This window comes from Eutrema salsugineum, unplaced genomic scaffold, assembly GCF_000478725.1.
Source record: "Eutrema salsugineum unplaced genomic scaffold, Eutsalg1_0 scaffold_4, whole genome shotgun sequence".
Taxonomy (NCBI): domain Eukaryota; kingdom Viridiplantae; phylum Streptophyta; class Magnoliopsida; order Brassicales; family Brassicaceae; genus Eutrema; species Eutrema salsugineum.
This window is the reverse complement of record NW_006256686.1, coordinates 8,036,493-8,053,740: the sequence shown is the minus strand read 5'-3', so window position 1 is coordinate 8,053,740 and position 17,248 is coordinate 8,036,493. Positions and strand designations below refer to the sequence as shown.

The 17,248-nt window shown below is 37.8% G+C and overlaps 2 protein-coding genes and 2 pseudogenes across 2 annotated transcripts; all 4 read right to left on the bottom strand.

The window, feature by feature from the left end:
* Positions 1-654: 654 nt before the first annotated feature.
* On the bottom strand, positions 655-2,230 carry LOC18013949 (annotated as a pseudogene).
* Positions 2,231-10,254: 8,024 nt separating this feature from the next.
* LOC18013948 (UDP-glycosyltransferase 76E11) lies at positions 10,255-11,816 on the bottom strand. The gene is made up of 2 exons (XM_024153930.1): positions 11,261-11,816; positions 10,255-11,202 (listed from the first exon to the last, which is right to left on the bottom strand). The coding sequence occupies exons 1-2, from the start codon at positions 11,760-11,762 to the stop codon at positions 10,334-10,336; spliced, it is 1,371 nt and encodes a 456-aa protein (XP_024009698.1). The 5' UTR covers positions 11,763-11,816; the 3' UTR covers positions 10,255-10,333.
* Positions 11,817-13,068: 1,252 nt separating this feature from the next.
* LOC18013947 (UDP-glycosyltransferase 76E5) lies at positions 13,069-14,676 on the bottom strand. The gene is made up of 2 exons (XM_006418807.2): positions 14,184-14,676; positions 13,069-14,100 (listed from the first exon to the last, which is right to left on the bottom strand). The coding sequence occupies exons 1-2, from the start codon at positions 14,662-14,664 to the stop codon at positions 13,247-13,249; spliced, it is 1,335 nt and encodes a 444-aa protein (XP_006418870.1). The 5' UTR covers positions 14,665-14,676; the 3' UTR covers positions 13,069-13,246.
* A 581-nt stretch (positions 14,677-15,257) lies between these two features.
* Positions 15,258-16,592, bottom strand: LOC18013931 (annotated as a pseudogene).
* Between the last annotated feature and the right edge of the window lie 656 nt (positions 16,593-17,248).

Below are 17,248 nucleotides of genomic sequence, written 5' to 3'. Positions count from 1 at the left end.
TTTTTTTTTACATCTTTTTTGGCGATTAGTTTTAACAACTAATGTAGATACCCTTGTGAGATATGCTTCAGTTAAACTACATGCTAGTTTCCCTCCCAACATAACTCTGTCTGATATTATGACTTGATTTCGATCAAAGAAAGAAAGAAGCACACGACATAATGAGTTCAGACATCATGTCAACTGTTTAGCATCTTATGAGTCTGACTTTAACTAAAACTTTGCATATCCAATTTGAGTTCCAATGTTGAAGGAACTGTGAGTTGCTTGTTCTTTAATTCAGGTTTTCTTCGCTTGAGAAAATTAGTTTGAGTCAGGTATATAATTAGAATACCATCTCAGTGTAATCGTTTAGTACTTAGGTTGTGGTCAGTATGATCTTATCCTCTGTTGAAACTATACATATTTTGGTGTTTAGATATCTTGAGAGATTTTCAACAAGAGTTCAAGAACAAGGAAAGCATATGTTACATAGGTCTAATTTATTTATTCTTCTTTATCTTTAACCAAGTAAAGAAGCCAAATACAACGTCAAAAACTTCAAAAGGTTTGGGAGCACTATGAGGTAAGAGTTCAGTAACCATCTAGGTACTAATATAGTATCATGTGACTTGTTTATTAAGATCACCTTACCTCTGCAACACTTCTCTGGCCTTTTTCTTGATGTTGATGGAAATCTGAATCAAAATTCTCATAAGGGTTCCACTGCCTGAGAACCCACAAAATTCTTATGCTTTTTTATTTAGATAAGAAAAACCAAGTACTCATGATCTAAACAAGCTTGACTGTAGAATGATGTCTTATAATAGATGAAATGCAACTTCTTCAAGTACTTGACGAGATCATTGAATGCTTTGTGTGAGGAGCCTCCACTTCTTACAGAGGCTTGAAGCTTCTCTTTAGAACAAGTGCTCTCTCCCTCATGCCTGCACTTTCTTCATCCACAATCAACCTCTTCACAGCTCTCTCTACTCCTTCTCTTTCCATCTCACCTTCCAGCTTAATCCCAATCCTCCACACACTCTCTGTATACTTTGCCTTTAACTTTTGTTCGCCATTATAAGGCGTACTGAACATTGGAACTCCTTCCACAATGCCCTCGAGCGTTGAGTTCCATCCACAATGGCTCCAGAACCCTCCCACTGCAGGAAGTGCAAGTACTTCTATCTGTGGTGCCCACTTCACAATGTATCCCCTTTTTGAGACCATCTTACTGACTTCCTCTGGCAATGACTCTATCCATTCTGAGCCGAGGATAGAACCTGGTCGGATGACCAATAAGAAAGGTCGGTTGCTATTTGACAATCCACAAACCATCTCCAATGCTTCCTTGGTTCCTATCTGAGCTAGGCTTCCAAAGCTTACGTATATGACTGACCTCGGTTTCTGCTTGTTCAACCATTCAATGCAGCTCTTGTCCTCTTCGAGTAAACAAGAAATGTGAAGAGGACCTAAAGGGTAAACTGGAATTCCGAGTTCTTGTTGCAGCCATGATAGAGAAGATTTCTCTAGACAGCTCGTCATAGTGATGATATCAGCGGAAGCTGTTCTTTTGTTGATTATCTCTCTACAGAGCTCAAAATATGGCTCTAGTGGCCCCATTCCTGAAGTCGGTACATCTTTGTATCTAAATGGATTCAAATGTTCCACCGCCTTGTCTTGCATATGAGGATCTGCAATTTATAAAAAAAAATTCATTTAGTTAAACAAGGTTTCCAAGGTGGGATATAAAGCTAGCTAGTTTTTAGGTACCTTCCATGTCGATCAAGAACTTCTTGGCATTGAGTTTGCTTAAAACAGTGCCGAAAACTTTATGTGTAGCAGTTGTAGTGCTGAAGATGATACTTGGAAGGTTAAGCTCCTTAGCTGCAGCTCCACAGAAGTACATGAGCTCGTCGTAGATGATACATACTATATCACTGCCTTGTTGTTGCAACTACTGAGCTATACAGTCCTTGAAGCTTGCCTCACTAGTTTTGTTGAGCTTTATCACAAACTCGACTGGTCAGAGTCTCTAGTATTGAGACACCAGCACGCTTTCTGGTATGGTGACAAATTGAAAGCCGGGGAAATGTTGAGAAGAACCTACTTGGTTGCGTTCTCTCTGAGCAACTGTTATTGAGAAGCCCTTCAAGTTAAGGGCTTTCCCGAGTTGCATCATTGGAGTTACATGTCCTTGTGCTGGAGGTGAAACCAACACTATGCTTCTCTTCGCTTCCCTTTTCTCCATTGCTTAACTTCTCTCTCTCACTTTTCTTTCATCTCTCAAAGAAAGGGAAAATATATATATTCAAAGAAGGATTTTCATACAAATATCAGATTTGTTCAGGATTGTGGACATTGAATATTCGTCCATTAATGTATTTGTTTTTTGTGTCTCTCTTAACCACATGTGATACATGTGCTGGAAATGCATGGTAAGCGAATTAAAGATGGTTATGTGAATAAAATTTATTCAATGAGGTGGTTACATATCCTTATCTTTCAAGAGAGTAACCAAAGACAAGCAATTAAAGATGGTTCTGTTTTCTTGGTCCTCTAATGTCGTCTTTGGCTTCATATCAAAAGATAGGCTTTAAATAAACGGAAGATTTCCATAATTTTCTAAATTTCTTCCTCATTCGGCAACTATTTATTTTCTTATTGCAATCACATTTCCAAACGCTAGTGTTAATAGTCAACAGAAGGAAGAAAGTGAAGTTACTTTCAGAGTAAAGCCAAGTGTATATTTTTTGTTTTGTTTGTTTCTGTTTTGGCTCACATAAGTTTTTTGGTGGTTAAAGACACATTGCGTTGGTTCCATTATGAGATTTAGATAACAAATAAAATGATTAGCGGATTAACTTGTAGTCTCCAAATATAATATTTTCCTTAAAAGTGGCAAAATGCATGGTTGTCCAATAAGTTCCCATTGTGTTAGAGAGACACTCACTAATGAAACTCTCTATAGAACACTACAAGAATGAGGGGCTTTTCCGTCGAATTATTTACGACGATTTTTAGTCGTCGTAAATTTACGACAACATTACGTCGTATTTACGACGATCAAAAATTCCGTCGTAAATTCGACGTAAAAAATGACCCTCGTAAAATCGTCGTAACGTTACGACGATATTACGATGAATGAAGAACGAATTTTATTTCGTCGTAATGTAGTCGTAATATTTACGTCGATAATACCACTAATTGTCCTCTATCTCGTAATTGACGTAAAATCAATGTAAATGTTATGTAAGTTTTATTTCGACGTAAATTTGATGTAAATATGCAATGGTAATATGTTGGTAACAAAACAAAAAATTCTATATATACCCTTTCTTCTCTCATTATTCCATCAACCCAAAAAAACATATAAAGACACAAGTTTTTTGAGTCTTTGAATGTTTAAGTAAAATTTTTAGTAGTTGAAATTTATATCAAATTTCAGAAACAAAAAGTCAAATATTTGTTTTTGAAATTTCTATATACGATCTACGAAAGTGGATGTATACGCCCAAAAATGGTGATGGGTTGTTGACTGAAGACTTCAAAAACGGATTAGAAATATTCATGTACCAAGCCGGCCTTATGCAAACTGTAATTGAAAGCGGCAAAATGTATTGTCCTTGTGTGAAATGCAAAAATAGGAAACATATTCCTATTGACACTGTCTGGCAGCATTTATTGAATAGAGGGTTCATGCCCCAATACTTTATTTGGTATCAGCATGGAGAGGGATATGGTCAAAGTAGTGGTCAGATGGCTGCACGGAGTAGTAGTAATCATCAAGAACATGTGGATTTTGAAGCGTCCAATGATTATCAAAGTAGTCAAGTTCAGGATGAAGATCATGATAGGATGCATGAAATGGTTACTGATGCATTTCATGAAACACATGCTGATACTGTTGAGGAGCCCAATGCAGATGCGAAACGCTTTTATGATATGTTAAACGCAGCAAAACAGCCTCTGTACCAGGGATGTAGGGAAGGTTTATCAAAATTATCATTGGCAGCTCGGATGATGACAATAAAAACTGATCACAATCTATCTGAACTTTGCATGAACGATTGGGCAGATCTTATTAAAGAGTATTTGCCAGATGATAATTTGGCTGCTGAAACGTATTATGAAATTTAGAAGCTGGTTTTTAGTCTTGGATTGCCTTCTGAGATGATTGATGTTTGTGTTGATAATTGTATGCTTTTTTGGAGAGATGATGAGAAGCTTGAAGAATGTCGTTTCTGCCAAAAGCCAAGATATAGACCGCAAATTGCTGGACGTAAGAAGATTCCTTACCAATGAATGTGGTATCTTCCTATCACTGATAGGTTAAAAAGACTATATCAATCTGAACGGACAGCTGCGTCGATGAGATGGCATGCGGAACATTCACAAACAGATGGCAAAATGACTCATCCGTCTGACGGGAAATCTTGGAAACATTTTAACACCGTACATCCAGACTTTGCTAGGTCTAAGCGAAATGTTTATCTTGGTCTTTGCACTGACGGGTTTAGTCCATTTGGTATGTCTGGTAGGCAATATTCATTATGGCCTGTGATTCTTACGCCATATAACCTTCCTCCAGATATGTGCATGCAAAGAGAGTTTTTGTTTCTAAGTATATTAGTCCCTGGTCCAAATCACCCGAAGCGGGCCCTTGATGTGTTTTTGCAACCACTCATACATGAGTTAAACCAGTTGTGGCATGTTGGAGTACGAACATATGACTGTTCGAGTAGTAAAAATTTTACGATGCAAGCGGTGCTTATGTGGACAATAAGCGATTTCCCGGCATACGGAATGCTATCAGGTTGGACAATGCATGGGAGGTTATCATGTCCTTATTGTCTTCATAGGACTGATGCATTTCAGCTTAAACATGGTAGGAAAACCTGTTGGTTTGATTGCCACCGTCGGTTTTTACCACCAAACCATCAATATAGAAGAAATAGGCGTTTGTTTATAAAGAACAAATTGGTTCGTCTCCCTCCACCAGTGTACCTAACTGGAGTAGAGCTTGAAGCGCAAATAGATTATTGGGGTGGACTTGAAACGGTCCCCCTTGGAGGAAATTGGCACACTCCTGCGAATATGCCTGAAGGATATGGGGTTCATCACAATTGGCACAAGAAAAGTATATTTTGGGATCTGCCTTACTGGAAAGATCATTTGCTTAGACATAATCTTGATGTTATGCACATTGAGAAGAATTTTTTCGATAACATCATGCATACTGTTTTGAACGTCCAAGGAAGAACCAAAGACAGCGTTAAATCACGGATGGACTTACCCGATATATGTAACAGAATTGAGTTGCATATGGTGAGTAATGGGAAAGCACCTGTTCCTGTATTTCGGTTGGGTGCTGAAAAAAAAACAGTATTGTTTAATTGGGTATCATCAGCCGTGAAATTTCCTGATGGATATGTATCTAATCTGGCTAAATCTGTGGATAAGGGACAAAAGTTTTCAGGGATGAAAAGTCATGATTGTCATGTGTTTATGCAACGGTTACTTCCTTTTGCGTTTGCTGAACTCCTACCGGAACATGTCCATGAGGCACTAGGAGGCATTGGAGCTTTCTTTCGTGATCTAAGTACAAGGACATTATCAGAAGATGTAGTTGCACAACTGTCTACAAATATTCCAATATTGTTGTGCAATTTAGAGAAAATATTCCCACCTGCTTTCTTCGATGTTATGGAACATTTACCTATACACCTCCCTCATGAAGCAGAGTTGGGAGGACCTGTTCAGTTTAGGTGGATGTATCTGTTTGAACGATTTATGAAGCATTTAAAGGGTAAGGCCAAAAACTTAGCAAAAGTTGAAGGGTCTATCGTGGCGGGAAGTTTAACAGAAGAAACTTCTCATTTCACGTCTTATTATTTTGCTCCGAAGGTTTGTACACGCAAACGGGCTCCAAGACGTTACGACGATGGGGGTGTAGGACAAAGTTACGCAGTAGAAGGTGTGCCTGATATATTCTCACCAATTGGACGTCTAAGTGAGAAACTAAAAGAAACTTGTTGGTCAAACGAACAAGACTACCACAACGCACATACATATATACTTCTGAATTGCGAGGAATTGGCACCTTACGAGAGGTACATAATTATAACCATGCATGATTAAAATTTGATTGAACAGACGAAATGTCCTTAACAATGTTTTAAAATTTCAGCACTTTCGTCAGTCAAGTCCGAGAATGCATTGACGGTGTTTCAGAAGATGAAATTAACAAGCGGAAAGACCAACATTATGCATTGTGGTTAAAAGGTCAAGTCGAGCATGATGACATGACATATGCAGTATGGTTTCATGAGTTGCTCCTAGGTCCTATTTCGAAGATAACTACTGCAGCTATGTATTTCACACGTGGCTATGTTTTTCATACTTATAGTCATGGCACTCAACGGGCAACTACAAACTATGGAGTTTGTGTACGAGGTGAAGTAGACTTTTATGGGATCATCAAAGAGATAATTGAAGTGGAATACCCTGGATTAGTCAGAATGAAAACTGTTCTATTCAAATGTGATTGGTTTGATCCTACGGTAGGTCGTGGAGTGCGAATTAACAAATTCGGAGTGGTAGATGTAAACGCATCTCGGCGATACAATAAGTTCGAGCCTTTTATACTTGCATCTCAAGCAGAACAAGTCACTTTTGTTCCATATCCTCGAGTTCGGAATACGGGAATTTCATGGCTGGCGGTTGTCAAAGTTGCTCCAAGGGGTATAATTGATGGTGTAGATCTCCCGCCAATGCAACAAGATGATTGTGTGGACATTACAGAACCGGATGTTGAAGAAAATGTTCTTTTAATTGATCCACGTAATCGACAAGTTGAAGATCTACATGGGGACGAAACTGAAGAAGGTGCTGACGAATTTCAAACAAGCAGTGATGATGATGACAATGATGATGAGGACACCGAAGAAAATGTTGATGAAGACTAATTAAATATGTTGACATTTAATTTCATGCTTTGAACGTTTCAATGTAACATTTGTCAAATTTAAATTTTTGAAAAATTAAAGCCAATTAATGAAAACTAATTAAATGTTGATGAAAATTTGTTAAAGTGTTGACTTGGACATATGTTGACTTTTACGACGAATTTACGACGATTTTTTGGAATTCGTCGCTTATCTCTCCTTCCTCTCTCTCTGCTTCCTCCTCTCTTGCATTCCTCCTCTTTTTGACGCAAAAAAGGTAATTATTTTTTTTTAATTACTTTAAATTATTTTATTATTAAATAGTTTAGAAATTCAAACGGTTTAGGTCGGGAATTAGTTTAGGCTCGGAATTTGTTAGATTTAGGATCAGAATTTCTTAGATTTAGGATTGTAATTAAAAATTAATTGTAATTAACTTGAAAAATAAAATTTTATCGGTTTTGCAGACGATGACTCAACGGAGGACGCATTACATCAATTTTGGACGGACACTCTTCCCGGGCGTCTGCCTCGGGAAACACCGGGACCGATGTCCCTTCATCTTCCGGAGCCTCCCAGGTTCCGAATACCGCGGAGCCGTCTCCACCACCGCCTCCACCATCGCCTCCACCACCACCTCCACCGCCGGCTGCCGAACCGGTACCCGCCCCTCCTCATCCGTATGCCCAGTTTACGGTTGAGGATTTACTTGCCCTACCGGGACGGGGGGCTTTACGACGTCTGGTTCCCGGAAAAGCGGAACCAGGCTCTTATTGGTAAGTAAACTTTTTAGTTTTTTATATTTTTTTTTAAATTAATGCTTTAATTTACTTAAATATTAATGTAATAAGTTTTTTTTTTGTTTCATAGGTTTAGTTTGGATAATTGTGTCGGTCGGAGCGTTTCCGACACAATTAAGAGTCATTTCGTGGAGCCGCACTACAATTGGAGCAAGGTGTCGCAAGAGACGTTCGACACCTGGTACAAGTGCTTTGCGGTAATATTTTTTAAATATTATTTATATCATTTTAAATTGTAGTAAAATTCAATTAATCTTACTTTTATATTATTTATCTAATTTTTTGTTTTCTTTTGCAGCAACGGTGGAACTGGGACATCGGGATCAACGAGACGGTCCGCGAAGCTTTCCGGCTGAAGGCGCAGAAACGCCTAGTCAACACCGTTTCCGATTGGAAGCGGAAATGGGAGACCGACGGCGACGACGCAAAGCCAAGCTCCATGTCCACTACCTGTTGGAACGGGTTGAAGGCGTACTGGCTGGACCCGCATGCCCAAACCACCGCTGCTAAGTGTTCGGCCATCCGAAACCGGGTCGATCTGGTGACTGGTGAGAAGTTAGTGACCCCGCACACTTTTGGCCAAATATCTTTTGCGGGAAGACGTCTCATGATGGTAAGTAATTATTATTTTAATTTAATTTTATTTATTGCTATAATTTATTAAATATTTTTGACTAATGTTTACTAATTCGTAGGCCGAGGAGAACGGAGGAGAACTACCTCCAATGACGAAGCTCTTCGAGACCACTCACCGGAAGAGGGACGGAAGCTTTGTCGACGCTCGGTCCGAGGAGATCTACAATGCCGCTATGCAGCGGATCGCCGAGCGGGAGACCCAGGCCACACCTGACGGTACTATCCAAGTACCGTTGACCGTCGCTGAGCAAGACCAGATTTTCGAAGAGGTATGATCTATTTCAATTTTTTTAAAATTTATTATATTTATTACTTAATAAATAATTAACGTTTTTATTTTCCATTTGTAGGTTGCTCCGAAGAAGAAGGGCCGAACCTTAAGGATGGGCTCTATTAGAGACTGTCCTGCCGCCTCGGCTTCCGGATTCCGCACGCAGGAGGATCCGAGTCAGCTTCGCCAGGAGCTTGCTACGGCCAATGCTGAGATTTTTTTTATTAAATTTGTATTAAATTTTTTTTATTTAGAAATTATTTTTGAATTTAAATTTCAATTTAAATTGTTTTTTTTCTATTTTTAATTTTTTATTATTTTCAAAATTCATTAATTAAATTAAAATTAAATTAAATATTTAATTTATAAATCGACGTAAATTCGTCGTAAATTTACGTCGATCTAACGTCGAATATTTAACGACGAATTTACGTCGAATAAGTTTACGTCGGATTTCGTCGAAAATTTACGACGATTTAACATCGACAATTAAAAAATTAGTTTCCCTTAATTGAAATTGTTCGTCTCCTAATCGTTGTTAAATCGATGTAATTTTACATCGCTCTTATGATGGAGTTCTTTCGTTATACTTCATTTTACGTCGCATTTACGATGAATAGTTTCCGACGATTTTACGATGATTTCCGGAGTTGGTAATTTTACGACGATTTTACGACGATTTCGGTTTTACGACGATCGTTTTACGACGATTTTTTTTTCGTCGTTAATTCGACGTAAATGCTTTTTTACGTCGATTTTACGTCGATATATGCCGACGTAAAACCCGATCTTTCTTGTAGTGGAAGAATAGATACTGACATTAGAACTAAAGTAAACGTTTTTTGGGTCAAGATGGAGTTAAGTTTCGCACAGAATGATATTAAGGAACGAAACCTACCCATAATATTGAAACTGTATCTTGGTGTTTCGTTCCATAATATCATTATGTGCGAAACTTAACTCTATCTTGACCCAAAAAACTCTATCTTCTATTGAAACTGTATCTTGGTGTTTAGAGGGGATATCTCGAGAGATTTTCAACAAGATTTCAAGAACTGGGAAGCATATGTTATATGGGTCTAATTTATTTCTTCTTTAACCTGAACCGAGTAAAGAAGCCAAATACAACACTAAAAACCTTTAAGATCAGTAATCATTTAGGTACTAATATATGACAGCATGTGACATGTTTCATTAAGATTTAATTAAGATAACATTCCTATTGCAATCTCTGGCCTTTGCCTCTGCAACACAACGCTAAGCGTTGTAGAAGTCACAGGATCATAGAAGTCTTCACCAGGTGGCTACAAGTGTTGTATGCTTTATTACAGATTCCTCACGAATCGAAAGTATTTTGGTGTTTGTTAACGTTCTATTTGGCTTCTTTACTGTGTTCTGGTATTAAGTGGAAAGCCAAAGAGTCTTTGGGACGAAGGACTGGTAAGCTTGAATATATATATGAATTTAAAAATGTAAGTCTCAAGACTTAGTAAAACTTTTGTCCCCTTTAATTCTATCATCAAAAAGTAGTAAATTCTCAACACAAGTTAGTAAATTTCCTTCTTAATGTCCACAAAAGTTATTCATTCATTCACTTTTCACTCTGTCTGAAGAGCCAAATTTTTGTCAACATAATTATTTTCTAACCTTGTGTATTCATGGAGAAGTAAAGTAAACAGACACCAACCTATAGTTTCTTTTCACATAGTCTTCATCAAGTGTACAAATTCATCTAGCGAGTTGTGTGAAGAGCCTCCTTCTCTAACAGAGGATCTAAGTCTCTCCCTTAAACTGACGGCTCTCTTCCTCATCTCTCCTCCTTCTTGGCTCACCATTAACCTCTTCACAGCTCTCTTCACCGCTTCTCTCTCTAGCTCACCTTCCACTTGAATCCCAATTTTCCAAACACACTCCAAGTACCTCGCGTTCACCTTTTGATCGCCAGAAAATGGCCTGCAAATCATTGGAACTCCTTCACCTATACTCTCTAGAGTCGAGTTCCATCCACAATGGCTCCAAAACCCTCCTACTGCAGGGTGAGCAAGGACTTCTTTTTGTGGTGCCCATTTCACAATGTAGCCTCGTTCCGAGACAATCTTGCTAAACTTCTCTGGCAAGTACTCTATCCATTCCGAACCAGGTACTAACCCTGGCCTAATCACCCACAAGAAGTGTTGGTTGCTACTATCCAATCCCAAAGCAGTTTCCATCACCTCACTGATTTCCATCAAAGCTAAGCTTCCCAAGCTAATGAATATAACTGAATCTTTCTTTTGTTTGTTCAACCATTCGATACAACTCATGTTCTCTTCAAGAAGACTCGTAGGAGCTGAGGCCATCATGTGAAGAGGGCCTATAGGATACACTGGAATCTCTAGTTTTTGTTGTAACCACGACAAAGATAAGCTCTCAAGACAGCTCGCCGTGTTGATTATAACAAAGGAAGCTGTCCGTTTGTCAACTGTATTCCTATACAGCTCCATTATGCTTTCTAATGATGCCCAACGTGAAACCGGAAAGTCTTTGTATCTCAGGGGATGAAATTCTGGCACTAGCTCTTCTTTTTGTCCTTCCGGTTCTGTGAAAAAAGGTCGAAAAACCATGCTGTTACAGATTATAGCGGAAACCAGAAAAATAGTATTCTAGAGTATCGTTCAAGGGAGCAAGAACATTGTTTGCATAGAGTTTGTCGAATACAGAGCGGCAAGCAAAAGCCGTGGCACTTGTGGTGCTGAATATAACACTTGGAAGGTTAAACTCTTTGGCTGCAGCTTCAGCAAAGTACATGAACTCATCGTAGATGACACATGTGATCTTGTTACTTTGTTGCAGCAACAACTGACCCAAACAGTCCTTGAAGCTCTCCTGACACTCTTTGTTGAGCTTATGCTGTAACTCTATTGGCCCGAGATTCTTGAAATCGGACTCCGGTAAGGTTTCTTGAATAGTGACAAACTGAATATCAGTGAAGTCATCTGAAGGGGTAAAGTAGTTGAACTTGGTCTGAGCAACTGTAATTGAGAAACCCTTCAAGTGAAGAGATTTCGCAAGCTGCATCATTGGAGATATATGTCCTTGTGCTGGAACTGGAACCAACACTATCCTTCTCCTCGCTGTCTTTTCCTCCATTTTCAATAACAAGTAAGAAATAATCTCCTCTGCTTCTTGTATAAGGTATTTGAGTTACTTGGTTTATCAGATTTGTTTTTGCGGTGACCGATCTATGAGTTTTTTAAAACTAGCATCTTCAGGCTTTTGGACATTACGTTTTGTTGGGTCACTTCGCCACATGTGAAACAAGACAAAAGCAAAGATGTTGAAACAAGATAAAGAAGTATGTGAGTAAAAATGTTCCTGTATTTTTTTGGTCGTCCACTTGTCAAAAAGATGTTCCAAACGGACAAATTTGTATTTTGTTCTGATGCAACGATTTAATCTTTATGATTATTTTCAAAAGAGACTCGTATTTGATTTGAATTGCTTTTCATTTGAATAAGAAAAAGGGTAAAAACCATGTTTCTCCCTAGTGGTTTCTATCTGATTGAAAGCAAAGCTCAGTGTTCAAAAAATCGGCCTAGTCGGCGACTAGACAGCCGCCTAGGCGGCTAGTCGGGGTTAGCCGACCCGATTTTCATAAAATCAGTGAAATAAATCCAATTTAGTAAAAAATCAGACTAAGTAGGAGAAAATCGGAAAAATCAGACTAAATCGATAAAATCGGCCAAATCAGACTAATTATTTTTATCATTTTTTCAGTCAATTTTTACGGTTTTGGATAGTAAACCAACATCAATTTACAGAAAAGAGAAAAAAAAAATTTGAAACGTAGATTAGGGTTAATAACTTAATATAATCATCATCGTTTCCTCCCCACTACTTCACCTTTATAAACTACAAGAGGCGATCATTATTCTCTATTGCTGAACTCTACAAGTTTGTTTAATCGTCTCTTTATCTATCTGTATATAGTATATAACTAAATTGTATTTTCTTAATTTATCTTTTCATCTTTGTTTACTTTGTTTGTGCTCTGTTTTAAGTTTCAACTTTCAATTTTAACGATGAGCCTAGAAGAGATATCGATTCCGACGATGAAAATGATATAGCTATTGATTTTGAATTTGAGTCTGAAAATGAGCAGATGGTGGATATGGATGTGTTTGAAGAATAAGTTAGATAGATTTCTCTTTGTTTTACTTTTTAAAATTTTTAGATTAAAACTTATTTTAGTTTGAAGAATTTGATATTTTTAGTTTGATTTTTTTGTTGAATTTTATTCTATAATTTTATTTATTAATTTTCTTACTTTTTATTCAAACATAAATTTTGATAAAATAATTTTTAAAAAAACAATTAATTTTTTTTAAAAAAATATAATATATAGATAGAAAATTTATAAAAATTAACAAAAATTTTGTTAATGCCTAAACTCCGCCTAGTCTCCGACTAATCCGCCTAGGCGCTAGTCTCTTATCATCCGCCTAGCCACCGCCTAGCGATTTTTTGAACATTGGCAAAGCTGCTTCATCTAAGATATCAGTGTTTTGCATATTTGAAAAAAAGATTCACAGGCTACCTACACAAGTTTGATCATCTCTAGAAGTTCAGCTTCTTCACTCTGTCGCCAAGCATTTGACGAGCTCGTCCAATGCATTGTATGAGGATCCTCCACTTCTCACAGAGGCTTTGAGCTTCTCTTTCAAAACAAAGGCTCTCTCCCTCATTTCTGCACCTTCATCATCCACGATCAACCTCTTCACAGCTCTCTCGACCCCTCCTATTTCTACTTCACCTTGAAACTGAATCCCTATTCTCCAAACACTTTCTATATACATTGCGTTCAACTTCTGCTCACCGTTAAAAGGCATGCAAATCATTGGTACTCCTTCCACAATGCTCTCGAGCGTTGAGTTCCATCCACAATGGCTCCAGAACCCTCCCAATGCAGGATGTGCAAGTACTTCTATCTGTGGTGCCCATTGGACAATGTATCCTCTTTCTGACACCATTTTGCTCAGTTCTTCTGGCAATGACTCAGAGCCAAGTCGGATGACCCATAAGAAAGGTTGTTTGCTATCACACAATCCCCAAGCCATCTCCAAAACATCCTTGGTTTCCATCTGAGCTATACTTCCAAAGCTTATGTATATGACTGTCCTCGGTTTCTGCTTGTTCAGCCATTCAATGCAGCTCCTGTCTTGTTCCAGTAAACTAGAATTCGCTGAAGATGTAATGTGAAGAGGGCCTATTGAATATAGTGGAATTCTGAGTTCTTGTTTCAGCCATGACAGAGACGACCTCTCTAGACAGCTTGTCGTGTTGATGATAACAGCTGAAGCTGTTCTTTTGTTAAATACTTCCTTACAAATTTCTAAAAATCGATCCAGTGGCCCCATTCCGGAAATCGGTAGGTTTTTGTATCTTAATGGATGTAAATTTTCAACCACCTTGTCTTGCAATTCTGGATCTGAAAAGTAAAAAAAAAAAAAAAAATCATCTGTTTAGGAAGAGGACGGTTTGTAGAATGGGTAATAAGCTAGTATTGAGTACCTTCAATGTCGATCAAAAACTTCTCGGCATTGAATTTGCTTAAAACACAGCCACAAACATGATTTGTAGCACTGCCAGTGCTAAATATGACACTGGGGATCTTGAACTCCTTAGCTGCAGCTTCAGAGAAGTACATGAGCTCATCGTAGATGATACATGCGATATCACTGCCTTGTTTTTGCAACAACTGAGCTATACAGTTCTTGAATTTTGCCTCACTGGTTTTGTTGAGCTTCATCAGAAACTCGACTAGTCCAAGGCTCTCAAGTTGAGACACTGGTAAGCTTTTTGGTATGGTGACAAACTGAAAGCCAAAGAAGGTTTGAGAAGAACATACTTGATTGCATTGTCCCTGAGCAACTGTAATTGAGAAGCCCTTTAATTGAAGGGCTTGACCGAGTTGTATCATTGGTGTGATATGTCCTAGTGCTGGAAATGGAACCAACACTACTATCCTTCTCTTCTCTGCTCTTTTTTCCATTGCTTAACCCTTCTCTCTGCTCTTCCTTTCGTATCTCAATGCAAACATCTCTATAAAAATGATCAGTATTATTATTAAAATCTCAATTAGCATTGGAGATTCCGAAATATTCTAAAGGAGAACGTGTTTTATAATTTAAGGTTTCCCAAAAATGCCAATTTTTTAAAAGAAATAACCTTCCATTGAGGCGCAGAGTCAAGTCCACATAATGAAGCAAGTGACATTCCATAAAACGCCAATAATTTTTTGTTTGTTTTTGCCATGTTATGGCATGTTCTCTTTTGACATTTAAATCATAAGTAATATGTTAAAGAGAAGATAAGGTTGGTGTATAATAATTGAATATTTCTGGTCTGTATACAGATAAGTAAAATGTTTGCATGACCGGTAAGTGTTCCTTTTTTTTTTTTCTTTGTACAAAAATCTTACATTGTGAAATTCTAACAAAAGCTAGGTTTAAGAAAACTGCGTAAATGGATACTCGTATTTGATTTAATTGCTTTTTATTTGCATAAAAACACGCCATGTACTAGGTAAATCTTTGCAAAAACAAGCTTGATCTTTTAAATTACAATGAGTGTTCATCAGTTTAATTATGTCAACTGATATTTGAAGTTCAACATCTTTTCACTCTCCAAGAAGTTTACCAGCTCATCCAACGCGTTGTATGAGGAGGAGCCTCCACTTCTCATAGAAGCTTTGATCTTCTCTTTTAAACCAATGGATCTATCCCTCATGCCTGCACCTTCTTCATCAGTGATCAACCTCTTCACCATTCCATTAACCTGTCCTCTTTCCACTTCACCTTGAATTTGAATCCCTATCCCCCAAACAGTCTCTATATACTTTGCGTTTAAATTTTGCTCACCAGTAAAAGGCCTGCAAATCATTGGAACTCTTTTCACAATGCTCTCGAGTGTCGAGTTCCATCCGCAGTGGCTTCAAAAGACTCCCACTGCAAGATGTGCAAGCAATTCATTCTGCGGTGCCCATTTAACTATGTATCCTCTTTCAGAGACCATCTTACTAACTTCATGTGGAAATGACTTAGAGATGACCCATAAGAAAGGTTGGTTGCTATCATACAATTCCCAAGCCATCTCCAAAACTTCCTTGGTTTCCATCTGAGCCTTGCTTCCCAAGCTTATGTATATCACTGACCTTGGTTTCTACTTGTTCAGCCATTCAATGCAGCTCCTGTCCTCTTCCAGTAAACTAGAATTTTCCAAAGATGTAATGTGAAGAGGGCCTAAAGGGTGCACTGGAATTTCGAGTTCTTGTTGCATCCATGACAGAGACGAGCTCTCTAGACAACTTGGCGTGTTGATGATAACACCAGAAGCTGTTCTTTTGTTAAATATTTCCCTACAAATCTCCAAAAGTGGCTCCAGTGGCCCCATTCCTGAAGTTGGTAAGTCTTTGTATCTTAAATTCTTAATGGATGTAAATTTTCCACCGCCTTGTCTTGCATTTCAGGATCTAAAAGTAGAAAAAACCTCTGTTGAATATCAGAACATGGTTCAGAATGGGTAATAAGCTTTTTTTTTAGGTACCTTCCATGTCGATCAAGAACGTCTTGGCATTGATCACTTTGCTTAAATCATTGCAGCAAACTTTATGTGTAGCACTGGTTGTGCAAAGATGATACTGGAAAGCTTGAACTCCTTAGCTGCAGCTCCACAGAAGTACATGAGATCATCGTAGATGATACATGCTATGTCATTGCCTTGTTGCAGAAGAAACTAAGCTATACAGTCCTTGAAGTGTTGCGAGGAGCTTACTCGATTGAATTCTCCCTGACCCTGAGCAACTGTTATCGAGAAGCCCTTCGAGTTAAGGGCTTTAACGAGTTGCATTATTGGAGTTATATGTCCTTAAAATGGAAGTGGAATCAACACCAGCCTTATCTTATCTGCTCTTTTCTCCATTCCTTTCTCTCTCTCTCTCTCTATTATTTATCTATCTATCTACATAAGATAGCTGAATAAATGATAAATGATCCACCTATAATATAAAATCCCACTGGCATACATGGAGTTGGTCGTTTTACCCATGGTATGTTTCCCTTTTTTATTTATTTAGGTAATAATTAAATCTGTAAAATAAAAAAATAGATTTTAGTCTCTATATACTAATCTTCTCTGTTCTACTTGTATAGTTGAAATTAAGTGCTTATGTAAGGGAAATAATTAATTAAAGATATCAAAAACACCAGGGAAACATTCATTAAAACCACACACAATTAGCTTCGTTCCTCCTCGCATGATCTTAATTCTTTCATGACTTAATAAAATATTGGATTTTCCCAATACGTTTATGAGTGACCCGTGAATGGTCTTGAATATTAGATATATATAATGGAAATTATGTTCGTGGCCATGTAAGAAACCTATAGTCCTTCACACAAATCAGTTTCATGCATGCATTACCAGTCTCTTTTGGCTAGGGAGATGGAGTTTTCTTTTTACCAAAAAATTGCCAAAAGATATCATTCGGTTTTGAGAAAACCGCGTAAAGGGATATTCATATTTTGATTTGAAATCCTTGCTATTTTCATAATAGAACATGTTCTTAGTAAAATTTT